Source organism: Microchirus variegatus (genome assembly GCF_963457635.1).
Source record: "Microchirus variegatus genome assembly, chromosome: 8".
Lineage (NCBI taxonomy): Eukaryota > Metazoa > Chordata > Actinopteri > Pleuronectiformes > Soleidae > Microchirus > Microchirus variegatus.
In genome coordinates this window covers 5,099,200-5,122,180 of record NC_139809.1, presented here as the reverse complement: position 1 = coordinate 5,122,180, position 22,981 = coordinate 5,099,200, and the positions used below count along the sequence as shown (strand labels likewise).

The following is a 22,981-nucleotide window of genomic DNA, read 5'->3' as shown; positions in this document are numbered from 1 at the left end:
TATTTCCTGTGTGAAACTGATGTTGCTCCGTTTTGACAGTGTTCAATAATCTTAATGACAGTTATCTGACTAACCTTAATAAGATAAAAAATAAATTAAAAAAAAGCAATTTTAACACATAAACCTAAATCTATCCACAACCTAAAAAGTATTATTTTTATCAAGTTGATGAATGTCTAGTTCACTTCATGAACTCATGTTCATATTGGTCATAATATTGTTCAACTGTGAAACATGGATGTAATAACACTGGTGTTACAATATAATAGAAATAAAAAGATACAAATTCTGTAAATAAAATATGTTTATTCCATTAAAAATACCTCATCCAATGCATATAGAGTAAGAAAGGAAATGTGTTACATAAAAAAAGGCTTATACTGTAATGTCATGAAAAGAATAATTTGTTGAACTTCAATATTGTCGCCTTTCAAATATATGCACGCACTTTCAATTTAAAACACTTCAGATTGTCTTATTTCTTCCGAGGTTTGTTATTTTTTTTATTTAAAAACATTGAGTTTCTCCATATTCAGCTCCATTTTGCCAGTGCATACACTACAGGCCGAGCTTGTCATTAAAACAAAAAGTGGTGCAGCCAGAAGCCGTTCGTCTCTGAAAAAGTCAAATATAATCCAACATAACAATAAAACCTCGACACTGATCTGTGTATTGGTTTAAAAAAAACAAAAAAAAAACTTTTTACAGTGTTGACAATGGATGTCTTAATACTTGTGGTGTGATCTGGCAGCAGCCACCTCTCAGAACCAGAACTCAGCGACGAAGACGTAGACATTGATGATGTTCTGACTGAGGTCGCCTTGGTTTCCCACATTTTGCATAGAAAGCTTTAGGACTGTGGTCAACGGACCAATCAGAGGCTTCACCTGGCGGACGACACCTGAATGCAACAAGAAAGAACATCAGCATTAACAATACAGCAAAAAAAACAACAGTATCATTGACTATATGCTATGTCATGACAATGTTACAGTAATTTGTTATGATATGCATTTGCTTTATATCCATATTGCTGTATAAACTAAAGACTTGCACTCAAACAGTATTAAATCTAACAAACATTTTTGACTTGACTTTGACTGTTTTGATATCTGTAAGCGCTAGGTTCATCCAAAACATTTTCTTCTCACTTTACCCTCGTGGTATCAAGTCATGGAGATAGTTTTGGTTTTATGTGCTGAGGTTTTGACTTAGAAATTTAGCTTCAACCCCAAAACAATTGAGGCCAGTGGAATTCTGTCTGTGGTGCTCGGCACACTGAAACATTACATTTGTCGTTCAGCATATGACGCAAAGTATCTATTCAAAAGTAATGTGGTTATCACAGGCTGTCTAAACCAGTCTTCTTCTTCTGTCGTCTTTTTCACGTTTGACAGTTCTGTCAAATTTGTGCACGGTTCAGTTTTATTCAGTGCAGCTGTCTTTCTTCAGTGCAAAAACAGCACCAGTGGATACTAACGCAACAGAAAACATGACACAATTTCCCATGAGGTTTGAGGAAAAAGATCCCCAGGTGAATCATGGTATCAGCCTAAATTTGCATACCTATTCAGTAAAGTGTGACACTGATGAGCTGAACAAAGGCCAAACAAATGTCAGCGGTGTATTGTCCTTTACAGTGTGAATTCAGTTTACCCTATACCATTGGTGTCAAACTCTGGCCCGCGGGCCAAAGCTGGCCCGCCGGTATTATACAGCGGCAATCGCGCTGAGTTTAGCCGGCGATTTGGCGACTTTGATGGTCAGTATAGCGGTATTTTCAAATTTATTAGCTTGTGGAAAAAGTTAATGTTGATATTTACCTCAGAAGGCTGCAAATAGAAAAGAGGCATTCAATTTTTTATTTAAATTTTATTTGATATGCCATTGATATTTTTTATTATTATTATTATTATTTGAAACTCGATTTTGCATGTCACTATAAAGTTATATTAGCCTTGCTTGTTCAATATTCAATGCAAAACTTGTTTGGGTCCCTATTAAAAGGTTAATTTGTTCAACCTTGGCCCGCGGCTTTGTTCAGTTTAAAATTTTGGCCCACTCTCTATTTGAGTTTGAAACCCCTGCCCTATACCCACCGTCCACCCTCTGTGTGGACAAAAGACAACCATCTATCGACGCAAAATAAACGGGAAATCAAAAACACTTGAAACATAGCATTACTGAAGGCCCAAGGAATTCACTGGGAGCTCCTTTTAAGCGAACATGCGATTACGGGGGGGGGGGGGGGGTATGCAAGTGTTTATACAGGCTGTCAGCAGGCCTTTTCTCTGCAGAGGGCTGGTGACATTTCAGCTCTGGCCTGTTTGAACAGACATCACCAGACGCAGCCATGCAGCACAATCACCACAATGTCCTCCTATAAAATCTTCCACCATTAACTCTTTGGCTGAACCCCTCTTGTGTTTCACTTACTCATTTCTGAGTCAGTAACGCTCTAATGTTTAGCTGCAGTGACTCAAGTTAATTTGACATATCAACATATATCACTGCCTCATCAGTCTGAATAATGAGGCTCCTCGCTGTGATACTTGTGATAAAAGAATACAACCCCATTTGGTCATTGTTAACCACAGGGGAAAATAATGACCCATTAACCATCATCCACCACATCCATCGTATGGGACACTGGCATTGTACAATGGCAGACTCCCCCTCCCACTCACTCTGCTCCTTCTCTTCTTCCCATTTCTTCACTTCCTGAGGGGGGGCCTGGTGTTTGTGGCACCATCACTAAGGCCCACAAGGGTAAATGAGTCCCATGTGTTTGATGGAGCGAAGCAGTCACAGTCACGCGATACAGCCACGGAGGCATTCCTCCAGGAATCCATCTTTAAGTCCGGGAGGGGCAAGCTATAGGAGCTTGAAATGCCGTCTCCCGCACTATGTCACTTTCCATTGCTCTCTCGCTCTTCTCCGAGTCAAATCTGTGGGCACACGTCCGATTCCAGAAGATTCTGGCGATAAGCACTTGGAGGAGTATGGAATGGGTCCCGTTTCTACCAGCGTTGCCCCCTTGTTGTGATGTTTGCATAGTGACACTAGATGGAAGTGAGTGGAACTGAGATTTTTATTGTTTCCAAGCCAGCCCCATCAGAAAGCACTAACCTCTGCTTAAACCTAACAATAGCCACAAGATTAAGTAAATAACTGACATGGAAAAAAAAGTGGATTTTGTGCAATGCACACTCAAATTAAGTTCAGGGGGTTTGTGATTTGTGTGTATACTCAAGTCAAATAAAAATCAGTTCAAAAGCTTCTGTGCTGGGCAGAATGAAGATGAGTAAGATATCATTATGACGACCGCAAATACCGATGGATTTTCATCCACATTAAGATCTCTGACAAAAATGCAGCATACAGCAGTAGTGTACTAAACCTACGGAGGACTAAGCATTTTATAATCAAGATCAACTGAGGGAATGTTTTCCATTTCACAACCGCATCACATAAATATACAAGACACGCGTTGATCTAAACTGCAAATTTATTAAGGACATATAAATATTACAATATGTGGAATGTGTCTGAGGCTAGTTAGTGTTTTGTAAATTTGTTTGTTGTCTAATTAGCACATGTGGAGGTCATGGTGTTCTTAGGAACAGAATGTCTGATGTAATATCCAATAGCTACTCCACAAATCAATAAACTTCCCCTATAAGCTCACATATGATGGATGATCTGGAACAATTAAAAAAAAACATTTGAGTTTTCCTCACCTTCATCTTTTAAAAATCAGCCCACAGAATGTATCACGGTATCGGGGAATGATTTGTGGCTTTTGTTTTGCGCAACTTCTAGGCTTTGTTTTGCTTACCTTTCTTCCCACAGTCTTGAGGGCAAAAAGGAGTAATTATGTTATTACAATGTGGGCTTGATACTAAAGTCAGTATACGTGACCTCTTGGAGGCCCCCGATGAAATCCTGACACGATGACTCTGTGTTTCCGTTAGCTCTCCGTCAAAAGCACAGTGGCATCCTCAATAAGCGGGAAGCATCAACTAACAGCTGGGCCTCGACATGCTCACAGTGAACCTGAGGTGAAACCACAACCGCACATACTCATCTTTAACATTTCATCTGGGATGTGAGGCAAAAAGCCAACGGCCACATAACAGGTTGACTTTGATTGGTTACCATACCACCTGAGATTCAAATAAATAAACACACACCCCTACAACTGGCAAATTGCCCTGTGACCGAGTTGCAAGGTCATGTCATCTGAGGCCTGTGGTACCCGAGCAGGGGTTGTAGTGTTCTAAAGGTTTGTGGTGTCTCTTTCCATCTCACTGAGGTATCTGCCGCAGGGTGCAAAGGTGAGCCCACTGGCTTAAACAGCCACCATCAAACAAGCAGCTGTACAATCTGTCCTTTATCCAAAACATTTTGCCTCACCATAAAGTAGCCCCTTTAGAAGACTATAGCCATAAATAAAAGCACACTAGTGGCAGAGACACTGCCACAAAACAAAGTCAAGCAAATGCCAAGAGGCATTTGTCATCATTCATGGCCACGAGGGCTGCAATATTGAAGGGTTACATGTAAACAGTGCAATTTCTGGGTTTTCTGGTTTCTACAACTCAGCGAGGAAGTGTATGACAAAATCCAAAATGAACGGGTTTAACACCAGAGACAAATGAAAAGTATGCATTGGCCACACCACAGTATTGTATAATGACATGCTGGTTGTGGCGCTATGCATGCTCACTGCAGGAAAACCACTGGAGAGCATCCAGGTGGTGTACAAAGCTCCAGCATGCCAAGAGTGTACTAGAGGGCATTCGACATCATCATTATGACTCGAAACGTGTGTTTTCTATCTGACCATATCACTGATGTACAACTGAGAGCGAATGTCATTAAAGGTCACATAGAGTGGTCCTGTTGCACATAAGTTAGTTATGGAGGTCTACTTACATATATTAACTTGTTTTTATGGTCAAAAACCTCCTAGTTGCTGTAAACTAGCCGATAGAAATCCTCTTTTCTGACAGTGTTTTTCAGACGCGATGTTTCAGAGTGAACTTTCACCCCCAGAAGACAGAGTCTTGTGATTGGCCAGTACTATCCAGCACATCCGTTCTCAGAAGCGCAGCGCCCCCCTCTGGAACGGCGGATGCACTGCTCCTCATTATCAAAACATTGTTTTAACAGTGTTTAAAACTAGCTTCGTCACGACTCCCCGCCGCAGTCCCATTTATGACTTTAAACCGGAGTCAGACCCAAGACACTGTTGCTCGTGAAACACCTCCACAACGGACGTTATTCTTCTTCTGCGGTTCAATGTACGCAACCGGATGTGCCCGGACTACCGCCCGGAGCAGGACGATCGGTTGTTCAGGAGAACCGCTGCTTACGTAACTATAACGGGATTTTCAGTGATCTCGTTGAGCCCCGAGATTACAATAAAACACAATGTTCTCAGCAATGGCTGAACTGTTTGTTTCGAACCGTCAGGCTTCATAAACAAGGTAATGACGCAGATACACACCAAAAAAAACAGCGATAATAGGAACTTCCGGTCTAGTTCCGCTTTAACATAAACATGGCAGAGGGTCATTTATTGTTGTTGGGGTTTTTTTACCTGCCTAAACCTTTTTTTTAAATAAAATAAAAAAGAAACACTGGAAGAGATGCCAAACAAAGGATAAATAGCTTCTGTTTGCTACCCAGTGCAGCCAGCTGTAGTAAGAGTACACACGTCCATTAAGGAAGAACCAATCTTGTGTTTATGGCCAGGCCATTAGCCACTGGTACACGGATGGCCAGTCAGGTCAGGTTGTGCAAACACACAACTGACCACTCCAAAGAGGGGTCGGATCCATGTGCTACCAAACCCTCTGAAAGGCCAGCCTGTGTGGCTTGATTTTTCAAGGTCAATTAACAGTGAGTCATAGTTAGAGATCTCTCAAATGGCTCATGGGTCATTGTTGGAAAGTGACACTCACTGGGTACTGACATCATCATTGAAAAGTAAGCCGTTAAGGAATAGGTCGGTTCTTTTCTTGGACTTGCTGTTTTAGCAGTTGTGGGCCAAAGCAGCTGAGATGACATAACATGTACCATTATCTTTACCACAACCTTTGCACTATATTACAAGTGACATTTCAAAGCAAAGAACCATAACTTGAGGAGCAGAAAATAGACTTGTCACTGTCAAACTTTATGGGAAGGACATCAGATGAAAACCTGCTTTAATTGCATTTTAAATTACAGTCGTATGTCATATTCTCCAAATTGCAGCATCTTGATAAACATTTAAGCACTTTTTTTAATCGGTCCTGACACATCACTTGAGCATGGAAACAGCATTACTTTTTGGAGCTAAGTATTATGTAGTAGTATGCAGTATAGTGTAACAGCTCACCAGATAAGGGAGATAAGTGCAAGTGATAAATTACTGGGACAGTTTTATGACAAGTACACACCAGTGTCTCTTTTACTGTGCACGTAGTTCACTGCATCATCATCTGCGATGGTGGAGGACAACGTTGGGTGTTGTGACTGTGGTGGTGTTGTTGGGTGGGGGAAGATCCTGTTTTGATTAACTGCAGTAATCTTTAGCGGGACAGACGAGGATTACTTGTGGGCTTGGTGCACTCTGGTGCGCCTGCTGCTGTCGTGTTGTGTGATTCACACAAATGACAGCCACTCAAACTTGATGAGCTAGTTGTCTGCTTATCTCCACGGCCGTCCTCGGTCTCCTCACCAGCACAGCCGCGAGCCAGAGCCGCAAACTCTGTCGGCCTCGGAAGTAGTCATGTCTCACACAGTAGGCTTAAATTCCACCAGCCACTGTGGAACGGCTCCACTGACGACCATGACTACCTGCATAGAAACGAAACTGTTTACGTCTTCCTCTATTCATTTTGCCGGCTGTGTCACTGGCTGCCGGCCCCATGTCAATTTCAGCACATGAGATGTTTATTCTCGGCACAGGATATACAATCGCCAAGGCAAAATAACATATAACAAATAACATGACCGCGGACCGCGGTTGCATAGCCACTGTTAGCAGCGAGACGCCATGTTTCTACCGGAGCCTGTTAGGACAAACGCGAGAGAACAAAACAAGCGTCTCTTTACTTGTAGCGGAAGTCCCGCCTCCACTCTCTCCGCTTCGTCTGCTACGGCCGCGGTAGCTCGCCCTCTCCCTCGCCTCACGAACCTCATCTGCTGACACGGAAAAGGCGACGAGGACGACATTTGACCAGCTGCTGATACCGTAGCGCTCAGGGAAGGGAGGGGGTGAGCAGAGCAGCAGGTCTTTGTTGTAAATTTCAGCCTCTCCTCTAGATGGCACTATAAACTACTTATTTCCCCATTAATGCCTGCCAGTCAAAACTCTGAGTCACAAATTGATATACTTTGTATGTCTCATAGTGAACAGGAAAAAAAATGGAGTGGTGGATTTTTAAATCTTTTCAAAAAAAGAAAGTTTTTGATCGAGATGATTGATAAGATAATACAAGCCCAGCAAAATTACCTTAATAGGTGACGTTAGCTTATGCTGTCATTACTGGGAGTGATCTTGGATCCCAGTGATGCACGTTCATTGAACACATGCATTTCATGCAAATATCCATTTAACCAATTGTGTGGCAGCAGTGCAATCACAGGCTTCAGGTAATGCTCACTTCACACATCAGGAAAAAATAAATTAGAAATGTCAGGGTTTTGTGATATAACTGTGGCCACACAGCGGAGTAGTGACTATCACTGTTGCCTCACAGCATTCTGTGTGAAATGTTCACCCCAATGTGAGCATGGGATTTTTCTCCAGTTCTCTACCATGGTCCAAAAACATGCAGAGGTTACTGGACGCTCCTAATAGACTGTAGATGTTAATGTGAGAATGAATGGTTGTTTCTGAGTTGAAGACAGATTGGACGAGCTTAGCCTGGTTAGATGAAGGATGAATTCTGCTGCACGAATCCAGCATGAATCCATCAAACTAACCAGGTTGTTGGTGGTTGCGCAAATAGTTGGGGGAACAGTCCCTCTCAAGTAAAGTAAATGTTATAAAATTATTTTTAGGGGGGGGGGGGGGTTTGGTCTCCAAAAGTTTTGAGAGAAAACATTTAGGATGGCACATTTGCAGCATCAGGTGAGAAATCTGCAGAAATTATGTGACTTTGACCACAATCTGAAATAAAGGTTTCCAAAAAAATTATGAGGAATCAATGCCATGAAGAATTAAGGCTATTTTGAGAGCTAAGGGAGCAAATTATTAGCTAAATGTTCCTTATGAGTACATGTAGCCCATGAATCACCCAGTTTCAGCCCATGGTACCAGCAGAAGCACCAAATTCTGCATTTTTAAAAGTAAATCATTACATGATCAACCCTGTTCAAATAATTTGTCATTGGTCAAAAATGTTATTTGTATAATTTGTCACACATGTTGTGACTATGTACATCACTTTAGTGGGTCTGCTGTGTTTCTACATACCTGAGGGGATTTCATATGGTTTGCCACTGAGCTGCTGTGGTCGTCATGGGGATTTGTTTTTCCTGTTTGATTGTTTTTGGATTATTTTTTTCCGAGTGTTGGTGGTGGATTGTGTTTGCACAGATGCATAGGGCTGTCAGGGTTGTCATCCAGATGTGACAGTGCTCAGAAAGCCATGATGGATGACCAGGAAGTAGGAAAGAGTGGTGCGGCTTTTATTCGGTCTGGTGTCTGTGCACTTGTCTATGCATCCAAGTGGTTTTTAAAATAGTGAGCAAGTGAGCTGAACGGAAAAGAGCAACAGCCAATCGAACTTTACCAAAAATCACTTTTTTCAAGTTTCGGGATTCTGAGGATTCCGAACTGCCTCTTTCGTCCCTTTCAAAAACACAGAGAGTAGCCAAAAACAATGGCCAAAGTAAGTTTGAGTTCACACGCTTGTTCATTAGTGGAGCCTCAATGTCTGCTACTCTTCACATCCCACCAAGCTGTAATACCACTGTTGGAGACACTGGAGATACTGGAAACTAAGCTTCCTTAAGTGACACGTCAGCAAGCCTCATACAATGGTTACGCAACAGCAGCATCTGTGGGCCAAAGCACCAGCAGCACAACCCACGAAATAAAACCGAGAGGACCTTCATAGCACGATGGACGCCACACCTCACAGCGAAAAAACAGTCAATGACCAATGGCTCCAGTGCAGAGCGCCACAGTTTGGATTATGTGATGGGCAACTGGTGCTAACATGCAAGAGCTGCATCCAATAAGCGTCCAATGGGTTTGGGAGAGAAGTGGCTCCTCACAAACAGGCCTTTCATGTGGTCGTCACTTTAAGTGCTCTAATGCTAGGCGAGACACTGAGGCCTAGCGTGGGGAAATGGAACAATACATTTAACCACATGAAGCAAAGCACCCAGGATTACTTCTGCACATAGTTCTCTCTCTATCTCTCTCTCTCTCTCTCTCTCTCTCTCTCTCCCTCTCTCTCTTTCATTGAATCAGTGTCTTATTTTGTCCTTCTTTTCCTGCATTCTCTCCCCCTTCCTTGCACACACATACTTTGCCCTGTGAATGAGCTCTGCTATAAACAGGGAATTTCTCTTAAATCCTTCTTACACACAGCGAGAGCTACACACACACACACACAGCAGACTTTATACTGATTATAAAACAAGGTTTATCACTCGAAATTACACTATTGCACATTCCAACAAAAGCATACTATTATAAGTCTGTATGGTATAATTATGACTGCTCTCTCAGTGAATTATGTGAAGTTTTGCTGGTAATAAACATTTTTCTCCCGTGTCTTTATGCAACTTTGATAAACACATTATTTTTCAGGCACAAATGTACGCGAGTCTGAAGTGACACATCACATTTCCCTCCTCCTTCTCATGTCTTCCATTCTCAAAGACAGGTCTACATACTGACAGGTCATCCCTCCATCTATCAGCAAGAAGGACGGATCACTGTCCGTGCAATGCCACCAGGCCTGCATGCACGCACACAACCAAAACAAAATCACCTAGACGAGCCCAACAATGTGTCATCCTAGGGCTCACAACATTCCCTCGTTCTCCCTGGGCCAAGGGAGAATGTCTGGGTCACCACCAGACTAAAGGATGGGAATGGCTTCCACCCAAACATGTGTTGTTGTTACACACCACTGGCGATGATATCTGCAGCTCTGACTTGAACAAGTTCAGGGGATCGTCTTGCACGCTGGCGGTCAACGAGCAGGTAGTTACGAAGAACTGCTCGTCAACTGCAATCCCTCATGTCATGCGTGTGCGTGTAACTGCACTCACGTATGGATTTATACACTTGATTTCTGTACATCCAGACCGCCATAACTCATTGTGGAAAGTAATGATCTGCTTGGAATAAGCATAGTGGATAAGTGAATTAAATGGTACTTTGTTTGACCACAGGACTGTGAAAACCTGTGCCAAATATTTGGCGAGACCGAAACAAGCCTTCGTCTGTCTCGAAGAGCCACTCTGAGGACAAACTCTCCAAAGACACAGACACCGAGAGCCCCCATAAAGATGATGACAGCTACATGATGCCACCACACTGTCGAAGACCAGAATGGGCCGTGTCAGATCTACTTATGTCAGGAGGTCCAGGCATTCTTTATGGAGGGTTTTTTGTGCTTTTTGCCCCATCTCACTGTGCACATATGAATTTGATTTGTAAAAAAAAAAAAAAAAAACATAAGTATATTTCAAAATGAGAAATGAGGTCAGAAAAACCACCAACTTTGTCAAAAAGAAATGCAATTTCCAGTCACTGGCTGTCGGGTGGTACAGGGTGGGAGTTAAAGCTTCTATGGTCAAATTGTACTTTGCACTACGTCGGTTCATTCTGACTTGACAGAGCACAGGTTAAAAACAACATATATATATATATATTGTGCACTTACCCACATAATATCCATTCTCTATCTGCTTGATGATGTCAAAGGCATTGTGTGTGTTGCCGTCCAGGATGTCAAACTTGACATCGTAACTGCCTAAGTGATAGGGTCCATAAGCTGGCACCGTGGTTTTCAGGAAAACAATCTCTGTTGGAAGACATAACAATTAGACACAAAGAGCTTTTGGGGCCTTAAGCTTTATAATCACACTGAAAATTGTGTCTTCAAACCTGTGCCAATCCTTGTTTTAATTACCAAGTAAAAGACAATAAAATGAGAGTGTTTATTGTACACTGAGAGGGTCACAGGAAGGTTGAGGAGTTGCTCAGCTGAAGGCCCTCAACTCCTTTTACACCCAACCTGGAACTTATGAGAAACGACAAGATCTTAACTCCCTATGACACTGAGTGTGTCTGAAACATGCGCTGTGTGCTAGCCAATAGATACTTGTCAGCTGTCACTGTCTGCGAGATGATTATTGTGGTAACTCATATACGGTATCCAACCAGTGTGGCACTTATAGTCTCTGGTGTGGGCCAGCCAAGCACATGCTGCACAGAGAACATCATTGAAAAAGCTACTTTGGGGGACAGAAGTGCTCGCATGGATTCTAACAACTGCAGGGAAATTGATTTGATAGGCGCTTAGAGATTAAACAAGATACAAAATACAACTCTGGGTTATCGTGCAACTGAATTGGTTCCAATAAAATAATTATGTGTGCTGTTACAAAATAAATACGGGCACATGGGCTTTTGTGGGTGAGAGAAAGTGTAGAGTGTAGAGAGCACATTGATCCAAATTAAATTGTGAGTTTTGGGGTTAGTTGAGAGGACTGATGCCTTTCTCATACCTGTAAATATTAGTTTCTCCTTGATATAAGGGATGGATGGATAGTGGAAACAACCTGGACTGACCTGGCTGTGAAATCACATGTTTAGTAATGAGCTTCAGAGATTGGTGTGTTATGTTCCCTTGGAGCTTGTCCGGGTTAAATGTTTAACCCTGGTTCCAGTCTTCAAGCTCCCTAACTACTCTACAACTAGTTGTGTCAATATTCTCAACAAATGTTTGGCAGAGAAAGGAATAGGTGTAAAAGTGTTACCAAGCATTTATTGTTCAAAAACATTTCTATAAATAAATGATTATTATTAATATTAGTAGTAGCAGTATTTAAAAAGGACATGTATACCTACCTTCTGGCTTTGTGAACTCTCTGTAGGTGGGCAGTGAGATGAAGGTGTGGGACACCGAGTGTATGGGGTCCAGAACACAAGCAATGTCACCGGGCTGACAGGCCTTTATACAGCGAACGGTGACAGTGCGTTGAAGCCTCGCCGCACTGAAGTAGACAAACAGATATACACATCCAGAACAGAAGGTACACACATGGCCTATGACCCTAAAGGTAATGTATAAATAAAGACCTCAGAGTTGAGTCTCGTTTTGGTTTCTAAAGCTCACAATAACAGGGCATCCATTGGAGCAGCCCACTGCGTAATCAAGAACTAAAGTGGGACAACTCCAGAAGCCACAACACAAACAATATGTGAGCAAGACAGAAACGATACTGGATACGGTGGTCAACATCAAAAACAATCATAGTGTATGTGATTTGCAAGAAAAATAATCCAACAAATACAGGCCGTTACTCGTGCCAAAGCCAAACTTCGTAACTCGTGGATACTCATGCTGCCATTGATGCTTTTCTGATGCACTACTTCAAGCTGTGTGGGAATGAATTACTGCCCTCACAAAAAAATGATCCACAACCTGCTCAGGAAAAATATTTGGATTTGCTGAGCATCCCCGGGCTTCACATCAGATAATCTCTTGAGCAGGATTTATGGGGCAAGGGAGTGTTCTAAAAGACTCCTAAATTGTGGGCAACATGACTAGACAACTCCCCAGCCTCTCCCAGGGGCAGCTCTTATCCTATTATTTAGGGCTTTGTTTATTTCACTGACTAATCAGTGACAGGTTGGAGGGAATAAAGGGCCTCTGCAGGCTCCTTAAGCTAACGCCACCTGAAGTATCACTATTCACTACCCGTCTGCTACATAAGACTTTAAAGAGAGGTTTGTAATGCATTAACAAGCGCATAAATCAAGAGTTTGTCTTTGGAATTATAAGAAAATTTGTCTAGTGAGAAGACTTTTGAAACAAAAAAAGCCCTGACTTTGACATTCAAGATGTTAAATCCGAGCTCAAAACAGCCAGGTTGCCATGTATAGGTCTAAGTTAATGTGCATGGCAGCCATGTAGCCACATTGTGAGTCATGGACCGTGGATCTCTGGCACTCCTCAGGGGACCTATAGGCTGTAGCTCAAAGACGAGGCCCCGGCTTGGGTTGCAGGGCTTCTTTTCATGAAGACCGAGAAGAGAAGCCCCTGACAAAAAGTCAAGCCACCACTGGGTAGGGGCTTGTAATTAGCAATTAGCGGGTGGGTCCAAGTTTTGCTTTAGTGCAGGCCAAACCCACAAAATGTTCTCCTAGTTTATAATACCGCGGCCTGAGCTGCAGAAAGACCAAGCGGGACTCTGGAGGATGAGGTGAAAGCTCTGTTGAGGAAGAGAGTAAATTTACAAGAAGATAATGACCCAGAGTGAACTGCCCCCCTCCCCCCCCCCCACCATTACACACAGCTGGGCACTTCAAAGTAGAAGCAGCAAGTGGAGCTAATCAAAGCCCCATGTGTGTATTAACACATCCATATATCTGTTTTTTTTGGTTTTTTTTTAAATGCCTTTATAAATGTTTATTTGTGCATGTATGTACATGTGCATGCAAATAAGCGTGTGTGTGTGTGTGCGGGTGCGCACGTGCCCACACGCACATGCATGTCTTCTTCATCTCCCCGTGCCTCACGTGGCCCAGCCTCGCAGAAAAAAACCCCAATACTTTTAGACCAGAAAGAAAAACAGACTTTCTGGATGAAAGTCCTCTGGTCAAGCGTAGGGCCTTTTATTTTTTTTGGTAATTATTATTTATAGTCAGCACATTGATAACGCCCCAACAAAAACACTGCAGGGCATCATTCATTTTGCGCGCGGTGATGTTGCTGAACCACAAATTGTTCAGACCACGGCCAGAGCCCAGAGCCCCATAACTCAATGTCAAAGGGGAGGAAAAACCTCCTGCGCGCCACTATGTTCTTATTTTAAGGATATCCCCACTAGGGACCAAGTGCATCCTTACTGGCCTGACAGCTCTGGACAGGAGGAACCTAGGACATCTGAATTTACAGTTATTATAAGCCACAGCCCTCAGGCAGCAGCCTCACAGCATGTCAAACTATTTATACTCTCTCCTGATGGTGCGCGTTTCCCCACTCCTTTGCCACTGCATCCCATCGTGTGTCACTTACTCAGCCTTCATTTGGATTATCTGTCTGCACTGGGGTTTGCACCCACAGCATACAGTGGAAATCTGTGTGTTTTACATTAGGCTCAAAATGTAACAAGAGCTACAGGGATGTACATAAAATATCTGACAAAGAGAGATGTATTTGCGGTGCAAGGTATACTGACATTTGGAAAGTGCCATTGTTGCCTTAATAGGGCCAATCTGCCTTTTTGACTGGAAATTGGAGGTGTGGAATTACTGTATGGACTTGTTAAATAGTTATTACTTGAGGTACATGCACATATAATGCATACTGAGGCTGATTTATTGATGGAAAAGCTTGGATAGCATCCATTCAAAAATAAATACTGATACAGGAGTGTTTCTTTGGGAAACTAACAGAAGAAAGGAACATATTTAAGAAAATAGGTATATTGATTTTTTTTTGTCACCTGTTGACAGGCCTTTTTGCAATCAGATCAAAGAATGAACCTTTAACTTTAAATACATGTAACACTAGATATCCGCATGCCTCATTGGCTTTTCCTCTTTACTGACACTGTTGGAATAACATGAAACTATGTGAGGAAGTAACTCCATCACTGCTGTGGCCTCACATTCCAGCTGATTTCTTTTGCTGCATTTTGATCAAAGCCCACAATGTATGACTATCAAGGAGTGGATTTGAGTTGAACATGTGTTATTTCAATTTCAATTTTAATAGAAAACTGTTCATCCAACACATAAACCATAAAATACTGCGTCCACGTCATATTTTGTCATGCGACCCTCATCAAATTTCACTTAGCTGTGTGCAGACTCCGGTCGTTACCATTTTAAAAGTTTCCCTGACCTAGAACGCCACCTAGCGGCTATCACAATGCCTTACCTCAAAGAAGATGCATTCAGTTTGGGCTTAATTTACTTGACAGAGATCGTTAAGTCTAGTGTTCCTTTGTCATGTTTCTAACTTCCCTGTGTTTCATATCTACTTTTAAAAAACAATGTGTTATTATTATTATTATTTCTGGCCTTTAAATCCAGGCTGGATGATTGATCAGATAATAGTTAACTTGAAATAACTTGTAAAAGAACAATGTAAATTAATGAATTGATTATTAATCAATCATTTGTACAACCGAGAGGCAACATGTTAATAAGAGAGCCTTAGAAAGTGCTGGTAAGATGGATTTTTGTTAACGGGACAGAGCCATACGAGCTGTTTGTAGTCTTCATACTAGGCAGCTGTTAGCTTCACATACAAACAGGACATGCAGCACTGCAGTTATAAAATCAAACGTATAAATGTTGGATAATTGCATACATTTAAAATGTGACCAAATAATGCAAGGGGTTCGGGGCCATGACTGGAACGACGACAGGGGTTTACACCTGATCTACGTGTATTTACAAACCTTTTTAAGGATACGGCTAACTTAAATAGCATGAACCCATGAATGAGAGAAACGTTAAATGTTAGTCGGTTATAGAGGATAATGACCGATCACCGATTGAAAACCATAACCATTGCTTTTATGTTTAACTAACACTGTACATTTCTATGCAGTATGTCCTGCGATCACTTGTGCTATATGTTCACTATGCTTTGCCATTAATGTACCGTATGTTCGTGATTCATGCGATTTGTCTTGAAGATAAATGCGTTTTTTTCTCGCGAGACAATTCATCTAAAATGAAACACTTGATCATTTGTAAGTGTAGCAACTGGTGTAACGCTACATGAAACCTGTGTCTATTCTAGAAGGGGATTGTAAACTACTCTGGGCTCCTCCTGGGTAACAAACACCAGCACTTTAGCCAGGTATGTAGTGATTGTGCCATAGCGGTGAAGCCTCAGCTCCAGAGACAGATCAAAGTCCTGTGGCTTGCCGATGAGCTTTGCCACAGACATTACGCCGCCAGTGGGCATCTGCTCCGTCTTGAAGAAACCGTCGTCGTTGCCAGCAGTGATAGCGATCTGGATGTCATCGCCAGGCACGGTGTGGGAGGGGCCCATGCGGAAGATGTTGGTGAAGACGGGTATGTTGGTGGGGAAGGTGAGGTAGTAGTAGGTTATTCTCATGGGCAAGTCCAGGCACTTGACAGACTCATTGCAAAGCAAGCGTTCACATCGACTGCAAAAAAATTAAGGGGTGGGGGAGGCAGACCGGGACAAGACAGAACAAAACAGGCACAGAGAGACAGAGAGAAAGAGAGACAGAGTGTAAGTTTAATTTGCCGTGCATGGCATGCAGTGGAGGGAACATCAGTCACAGCAGCCTAGTGCTAAACAGGCCAGTCGTGGTGTCTTTCTGTGGGATCATGCAATAAATTCTGTCACTGGTGTGTCTCCGATCAAACACATCCACAGCCTCGACTGAATCTGTGCCAACTCTGAGGCTAAAACAATATTCAAATGCATCACTCTAAAACAACAGAACATGCTACAGCCAATACTTTTCTGTCGGAACTCCGGCATGGGGTGTACTAGACATGCAGAGCCTTATCCACAAATATGAACAAAAGGTTGGATTTTAATTATTCAATCATTGTACCTACACTCAGATCTATTACACTAATGATTTAGACTTTGGCTGTGACAAACACAGACTTTTCTCGGACGGTTTATGCATTATTTGCATTTGCATTACTATTTCCTGCATTATTATGACTTAATTCCCAGTAAAGACGTTGAGTATCGTGTTATAATATTGTTCACGATTGCATGTCCTCTATGGCAAAGTGTAAGCAACAGAGACACGATTGCTTGGACCATCCCAGAGGGGGAGAGGACACGTTACTCAATGCAGCTGAGTGATTCCTACACTTCTTGATGAATCATTAAGAACAGATGACACCTTGGACGCGCTATGACGGAAAACATTAATGGTTTTGAGACTTTGACTCTTTTAATACCCTAGTATAGCTTGAAACTGGTTTTTTTGCACCGTGGTAACTGTTTTTAATGCCTTGTTTCCAGAGTGTTTGTGTTTTAGGTTTCATGTCAGGTCTTTATTGTATTCTTTACCTTTTATGTGTTAAGGGGCATGTAAACTACCATTATTATGGCAATATTATTAACATCCTGCTAATTAAATTAAAGTCCTTTTGATAGGTGTTGTTTGTGCTGTGCATTGTTCAGAAAGTGGTGCAGTCCAATCAAATAAGGTATATTCGATTTGGACTTCAACCAGACACTCACGTTTCTCCACTGCGTTTGTAGTTGTCCGGACACTCAAAGGACAAGCATCTGAATCCTCCTTGTATGTTAAAACAGCTCTCGTTCACCGAGCATGTGTGTGTTCCCGTCGAACACTCATCGATGTCTGAAAGAAAAAAAGCAGCAAAAGTGAGTTTTGGAAACTGAAAAAAAACCTGTAATTTTTATACTGAGACAGTTTAAGAGTAGAACCATTGTGCCCAATCGTTTCAGTGAAGACAACTTACCCTTGCAAGTGCGCCCGTTGGGTGCTAAGGTATAGCCGACAACAGGACAGGAGCAGTGGAAGCTCCCGGGTGTGTTGTGACAGCGATAGGAGCAAATATGACCTCCAGTGGGCAGGGCGCACTCGTCTATGTCTAGAGAATAACACCAGAGAATGTGTGTGGGTAATATGACCTATAATAAGCTGCAGTACATATTACATTCCATGTTCCGTGATATTATTTATCGACAAGTGTCGTGACGTGAAAACGGCTCCATTTACCTTCACAAGTTATGCCATCGATGTCACTGAGCTGGTATCCACGGCGACAGTAGCACTGGTAGGAGCCGTACACGTTGGCGCACTCTTGACTGCACGGGTTACTCTCGCATTCGTTCAGATCTAGGGAGCGAAGATGGTCACAGAACATGAAGAACTCGGCCGCACATCAGCGATATGAAGACCCTCACCTGTCCTTGTGAATCTGAACATCTACAGTGATGGTCTTTAACTGAAGGGTTGATGATAACATGTGAGGCGGGGGTTTTTTTTAAGTTAACAAACTCAAGTGTTACTATTAGTGCCATTAGAGAAACTCTGGTGACAACTGGCCACAACTGTCATGCCCTGCCTTAACCTCCTCCCTTCCCTCCTGAATTCACCTCCAGCATGCAATCGGCGCACCTGCGGCGGGAGAACACCTGCTCCCAATTCACTCATCAACTCAGCCTACATATTTCCTGGTCCTGCAGTCACTCGTTCGCCATGTTCTAACAGAGTACACAGTGGTAAAGTCGCTCTTGTACTTACTCTCTGCTTGTTGTTTTTGCACAGTGCTCTCTCCCATATGCATGCTGCTTTTTTGACGCTGATCCTCGCTGTTGTTTTGAAACCGATCACCGCCTCCACTACTCCTCTCACATTTTGTTAAAACTTTTTTGTATAAACTGTTATAATCTTCTGGTTTGCTGCCTGAGGCCAAGTAAGAAAATATAATCAATAGTCACCGGGAGGCAACTCCACAGGTTGCAAAAATAAGTCGATTTGAAAGGGAAATTACCCTAATTCTTACTTGAGTTACAAAGTCAGTTTTCATTGGTATCAATTGCTACTTTTAGGTCTTCTTCAAAAAACAGGATTGTGTAAATTGTGTACATTTTGGTACCATTGAGAGGTAAATACAAGATACAGCAGGCCACATAGGAGTGAACCCCAGTGTGTTTGAACTGAACTGTACCTATATGTGCCTGGCTGCAGGTGACTTGTCAGTGGTTAAATTGGCTGTATTTCTGAAGCCATTACTGTCAAAGTAAAACCTTGTTGATACAGCGGAAAGATGTGCCAAAACACATCGGGTGTTTTTATATTCAGTAAACAATAAGATGAGGATGAATTATATATCACAGTTCAAGTCGTTTACAATGCGTATATTGTGCATGACGGGATATCAAAAGTACAGATATATGCACCGGTGTAAACATCTGCAATCATCCTAATTGGGCTATGACTTACCATCACAATTCCTGCCATCACTGGAAAGCTTGAATCCTATCGTGCAGCTGCACTTGTACGATCCAGGAGTGTTATCACACTTATGAGCACACAGGCGACCGGGGTAGTGTCGGCATTCATTAATATCTGAAACACGAGTTGAAAACATGCCACGGGCTGATGATTAAATAATCCGTTCACAAAAACTTCTACAGGACATTTACTTTTCCCTGGAGTTGAACCAAAGATATGTCAAAAGCTTAAAAAAACACAAGCATTTTACATGGTCAGATGACGTACCAAACTTAGGAAGCAATACATTACCCTGAGCATATTGTTTACAGCACTGTCATCGTTCAAATTTTGAGGGAAGAAAATGTCCAAGATATTTTATTTCCTTGTCTATCATGAGAGGACTGTCACACAAATGAAACACCAGAAAAAATGAATTTCCTGTCCTCCCTGTTTCTGACAATCATGACATTACTCTTTTTGGAAATATATTTGATGTCATGGTCAGTGGTGTACTTGTGAGCACACCTTCCGCACCTCAACTCAATTGTTTCAACGGGTCATCATCCTACGCAACAATAATGGGAGATATTGGCAGACACCATTATCATTACATGAAATGGGGCAGATACAACATTGCCCCATTTGACCCACATACATACAAAGTAGTGATGGGTCGGTCGCGAATGAAACAGCTCTTAGAGCCGGCTCTTTGAAGTGAACGACGGGAGCCGGCTCTTTCTTGTCTCTCTCTCTCTCTCTCTCTCTCTCTCTCTCTCTCTCTCTCTCTCTCTCTCTCTCTCTCTCTCTCTCTCTCTCTCTCTTTCTCTTTCTCTCACTTTTTTTTCTCTTCACACCGCACGTGATTGGTCAATATGCGTGAGTGCCTTGTGTTTGCGCTGAGCAGCGGGGGGAGGGGCGGTAGTTACACTCGCAGCAGTAACACACGAACAGAGCAGGAGAGAGAAAGAAGAGACAACATCGACACATTAGAAAAGGTATAGTAGATACCTTTACCATAGTAAGAAAATGAGTGACACCAGGAAAAGAAGCAAAATCTGGAACCATTTCAATTTTGTTGACAACACAGTGGCAGAGTGTAGAGTCTGCAAGAAAAGAATATCCTACAGAGCCGGCTCCACAAACAACCTGCACAGCTGAGGCACTTGGTATTTCTTAATGTCAACCTCGACCTTAATTAAAGATCTGGGTGTTCATTTTTTTTCTTTTTGTTTTGAATATTTTAATCTATATTTTATTATGTTGTGGTTTGCAGTGTTTTGTGTTGTTTCACTTTAAATTTGTTTAAAAGGAAAAAGTTGAAAATTTAAATAGTTAAAAGTTGAATTGTAAATAGTTGTTTTTGTATTTTATAATTTATTTTTTACATTTTATGTGGAGTGTATAAATAAAAGCATATTTATATAATAAACATATATGAATAAAAAGCAAGTTTTTTTACTTTAGTAATTCATTTTGTGCATATTTTATACTGTTGTTGATAAATGAATGAAAGCAATAAAACAACCTAAAGAGCCGGTTCTTTTTAGTGAGCCGAGCCGAAAGAGCCGGTTCTCTAAAAAGAGCCGGAATTCCCATCACTAATACAAAGGTCTTTGGATGCATCAATAAAACACATGAACACAGTAGAATGGTGTCTCCCATACAGGGGCAGAGCTACTAGCTTCTAACCTTCACAAGTCCGGCTGATGCTGTCGAAGATGTAGCCGAACTGACACTCGCATCGGTAGGAGCCGACCAGGTTGATGCACCCGTGACCCGCGCAAACCTGCTCGGTGCTCTTGCACTCGTCGATATCTGTGGAACGGGAATGTACAGTGAGCAACAGAGAAGACGGCGATTTGCTCCTCGGGTGGGTTGTTATGATGCTCTGTACCCAGGAAAGGCAAGTGGTGTGCCCGTACCAACGCAGCGTGTGCCCTCCTCGTTCAGGTGGTATCCTCGACCGCAGTTGACGGAGTTCCTCCGACAGGTGTAGGAGCCGACCGTGTTGATGCAGATCTGCCCTCTGTTGCACGGGCCGGTCTGGCTCACACATTCATTGATATCTGAAAACAAGAAACATTGAAAAGAGTTGCTCTTTTATATTCTATTATGATTTACTACATTCGAAATATAACCACACATAGAGCAACATCATTTTATTTTGAATGAGTATGTGTATGTGAAGCTGCTTTGCAACAAAATGCCCCCATGAAAATAAAAAAGTGTTGTGTGACACTGAAGTGTTAAATCGTGCAATATCGTATCCGAATACTGTTGTGACGATATCACTCGCGATATGTTCAGATTTGCTCATGACGACAGTGGACAACAATGTCACGGTCTTTCAAAAATGTCGTTTATGAAGAGATGATTGTTAGTTAAAGTTTAAAGTAATGGTAACTAAAAGCTCTGGATGGGACACTTCTACGTCGCCGTTCAGTTCAGTTGTGGTGCAGATTTTTACCAATGCAGTCGCCCAGGGCGTCCTGGATGTAACCGGTCCCACACTGGACCGTGATGACACAACGGAATGAGCCCTGGGTGTTTTGGCACGCGAACTTTGGGCCACAGTTATGGATGCCAGTCTCACACTCGTCAATATCTAGATGAAGAATGCACATGATCAGTGTCACAGAGTCTCTACAAAATGCTGGTCAGTTTAGCAACATTTACATTCTGGCGACATTGTTGTGATATTATTCATGTTCATGCTGCTACTCCTGGACTTCACTAGGTACTATGTTTAAAATGCACTGCTCCACACGTCTTGGTTTCCCGGCCTTAAGGAAACAGCTTTATTGGTATATTTTTATTTAAGGCCATATTATGCAAAATTCCTTCATAATTATGTAAAATATTACTCAAACAAAAAACTCTAATTCTCCCTATAAGTCAAACCTTTGATGCAAAGGTCAACTGAATCATGCAGTTGCAGATGATTTATGCTTTATTTCGCTAAATCACTGCCTATTCGGTTGTCTTTGAAAAAGACATTTTGACCTCAAGGGACTACTCTGTTTAATACTATTTAAACAACTTGAAAGGTAAATGAATTCAACAAACCCATGCAGTTGTTGTTGTCAGTGAGCTCATAGCCAGTCCCACAGCTGACCTCTCTCTGGCAACGAAACGAGCTCTCTGTGTTGATGCAGCGCTCTCCTGCCCGACAGTTGCTTGATCCCAGCAGACATTCGTTAATATCTGAACAAAAAGGAGAGGAGATATACTGATGTTGATGTTGATCTAGACATTAAAAATATTAATCTTGAAGATGAAGGGAAATAAAAAAGTCTAACCATCGCAACTCTTTCCGTCTGGTTTGAGTTTGTAGCCTTTCAAACAGGCACACGTGTCATTGCCAACGCAGAGATGAGCACATTTGCCTGGAGGAGCGACACAAAACAAGCAAATAATTGATAACGTTTAGCATTTATATCAGTTACAGTAAAAGCTTAATAGTTGGATTATTATACTTTACCTTTGCACTGGTCAGTTAACACTGAATTATCTCCGTTGTCATCGGTTGTAGTCTTGTTCTGATCTGTGTGAGAGAATAAACCACGCTCAGTCATATTGAACATTAAAATACAACTTTATGTAAAAAAAAGAAGTGTTTTCAAAATCTATCAAAATTGTCCACCATAAAATGACAAAACTGTTGGGAAGCAGGTCCTGTTCTCTCCCATTTAAGCTAAAAGGCAATGGTCATATACATCCACCAGGGGGAAGCAACGACTTAAGACATTGAAGCAGGTTTTCTCTGACAGTATTTTGTTTTTCCAACACAGCAGGTGAGGAAAAA

The 22,981-nt window shown here is 42.0% G+C and overlaps 1 protein-coding gene across 2 annotated transcripts in view; it reads right to left on the bottom strand.

Moving 5' to 3' along the window:
* Nucleotides 1-378: 378 nt before the first annotated feature.
* The window catches only part of fbln1 (fibulin 1), a 31,766-nt gene continuing 9,163 nt past the window's right edge, over nucleotides 379-22,981 (bottom strand). The window contains exons 5-17 of one of the 2 annotated variants that reach the window (XM_083894063.1): nucleotides 22,658-22,720; nucleotides 22,476-22,562; nucleotides 22,243-22,380; nucleotides 21,644-21,781; nucleotides 21,099-21,242; nucleotides 20,866-20,991; nucleotides 19,183-19,308; nucleotides 17,953-18,072; nucleotides 17,693-17,824; nucleotides 17,448-17,571; nucleotides 12,095-12,240; nucleotides 10,905-11,045; nucleotides 379-901 (exon numbers count right to left, since the gene is read on the bottom strand). In XM_083894063.1, the coding sequence (XP_083750189.1) occupies nucleotides 762-901; nucleotides 10,905-11,045; nucleotides 12,095-12,240; nucleotides 17,448-17,571; nucleotides 17,693-17,824; nucleotides 17,953-18,072; nucleotides 19,183-19,308; nucleotides 20,866-20,991; nucleotides 21,099-21,242; nucleotides 21,644-21,781; nucleotides 22,243-22,380; nucleotides 22,476-22,562; nucleotides 22,658-22,720 (1,625 nt within the window). In that variant the 3' untranslated portion in view covers nucleotides 379-761. Of the gene's footprint in view, nucleotides 902-10,904; nucleotides 11,046-12,094; nucleotides 12,241-14,954; nucleotides 16,381-17,447; nucleotides 17,572-17,692; nucleotides 17,825-17,952; nucleotides 18,073-19,182; nucleotides 19,309-20,865; nucleotides 20,992-21,098; nucleotides 21,243-21,643; nucleotides 21,782-22,242; nucleotides 22,381-22,475; nucleotides 22,563-22,657; nucleotides 22,721-22,981 lie in introns of those variants that run through there. The other variant, XM_083894064.1, reaches the window with a different exon arrangement.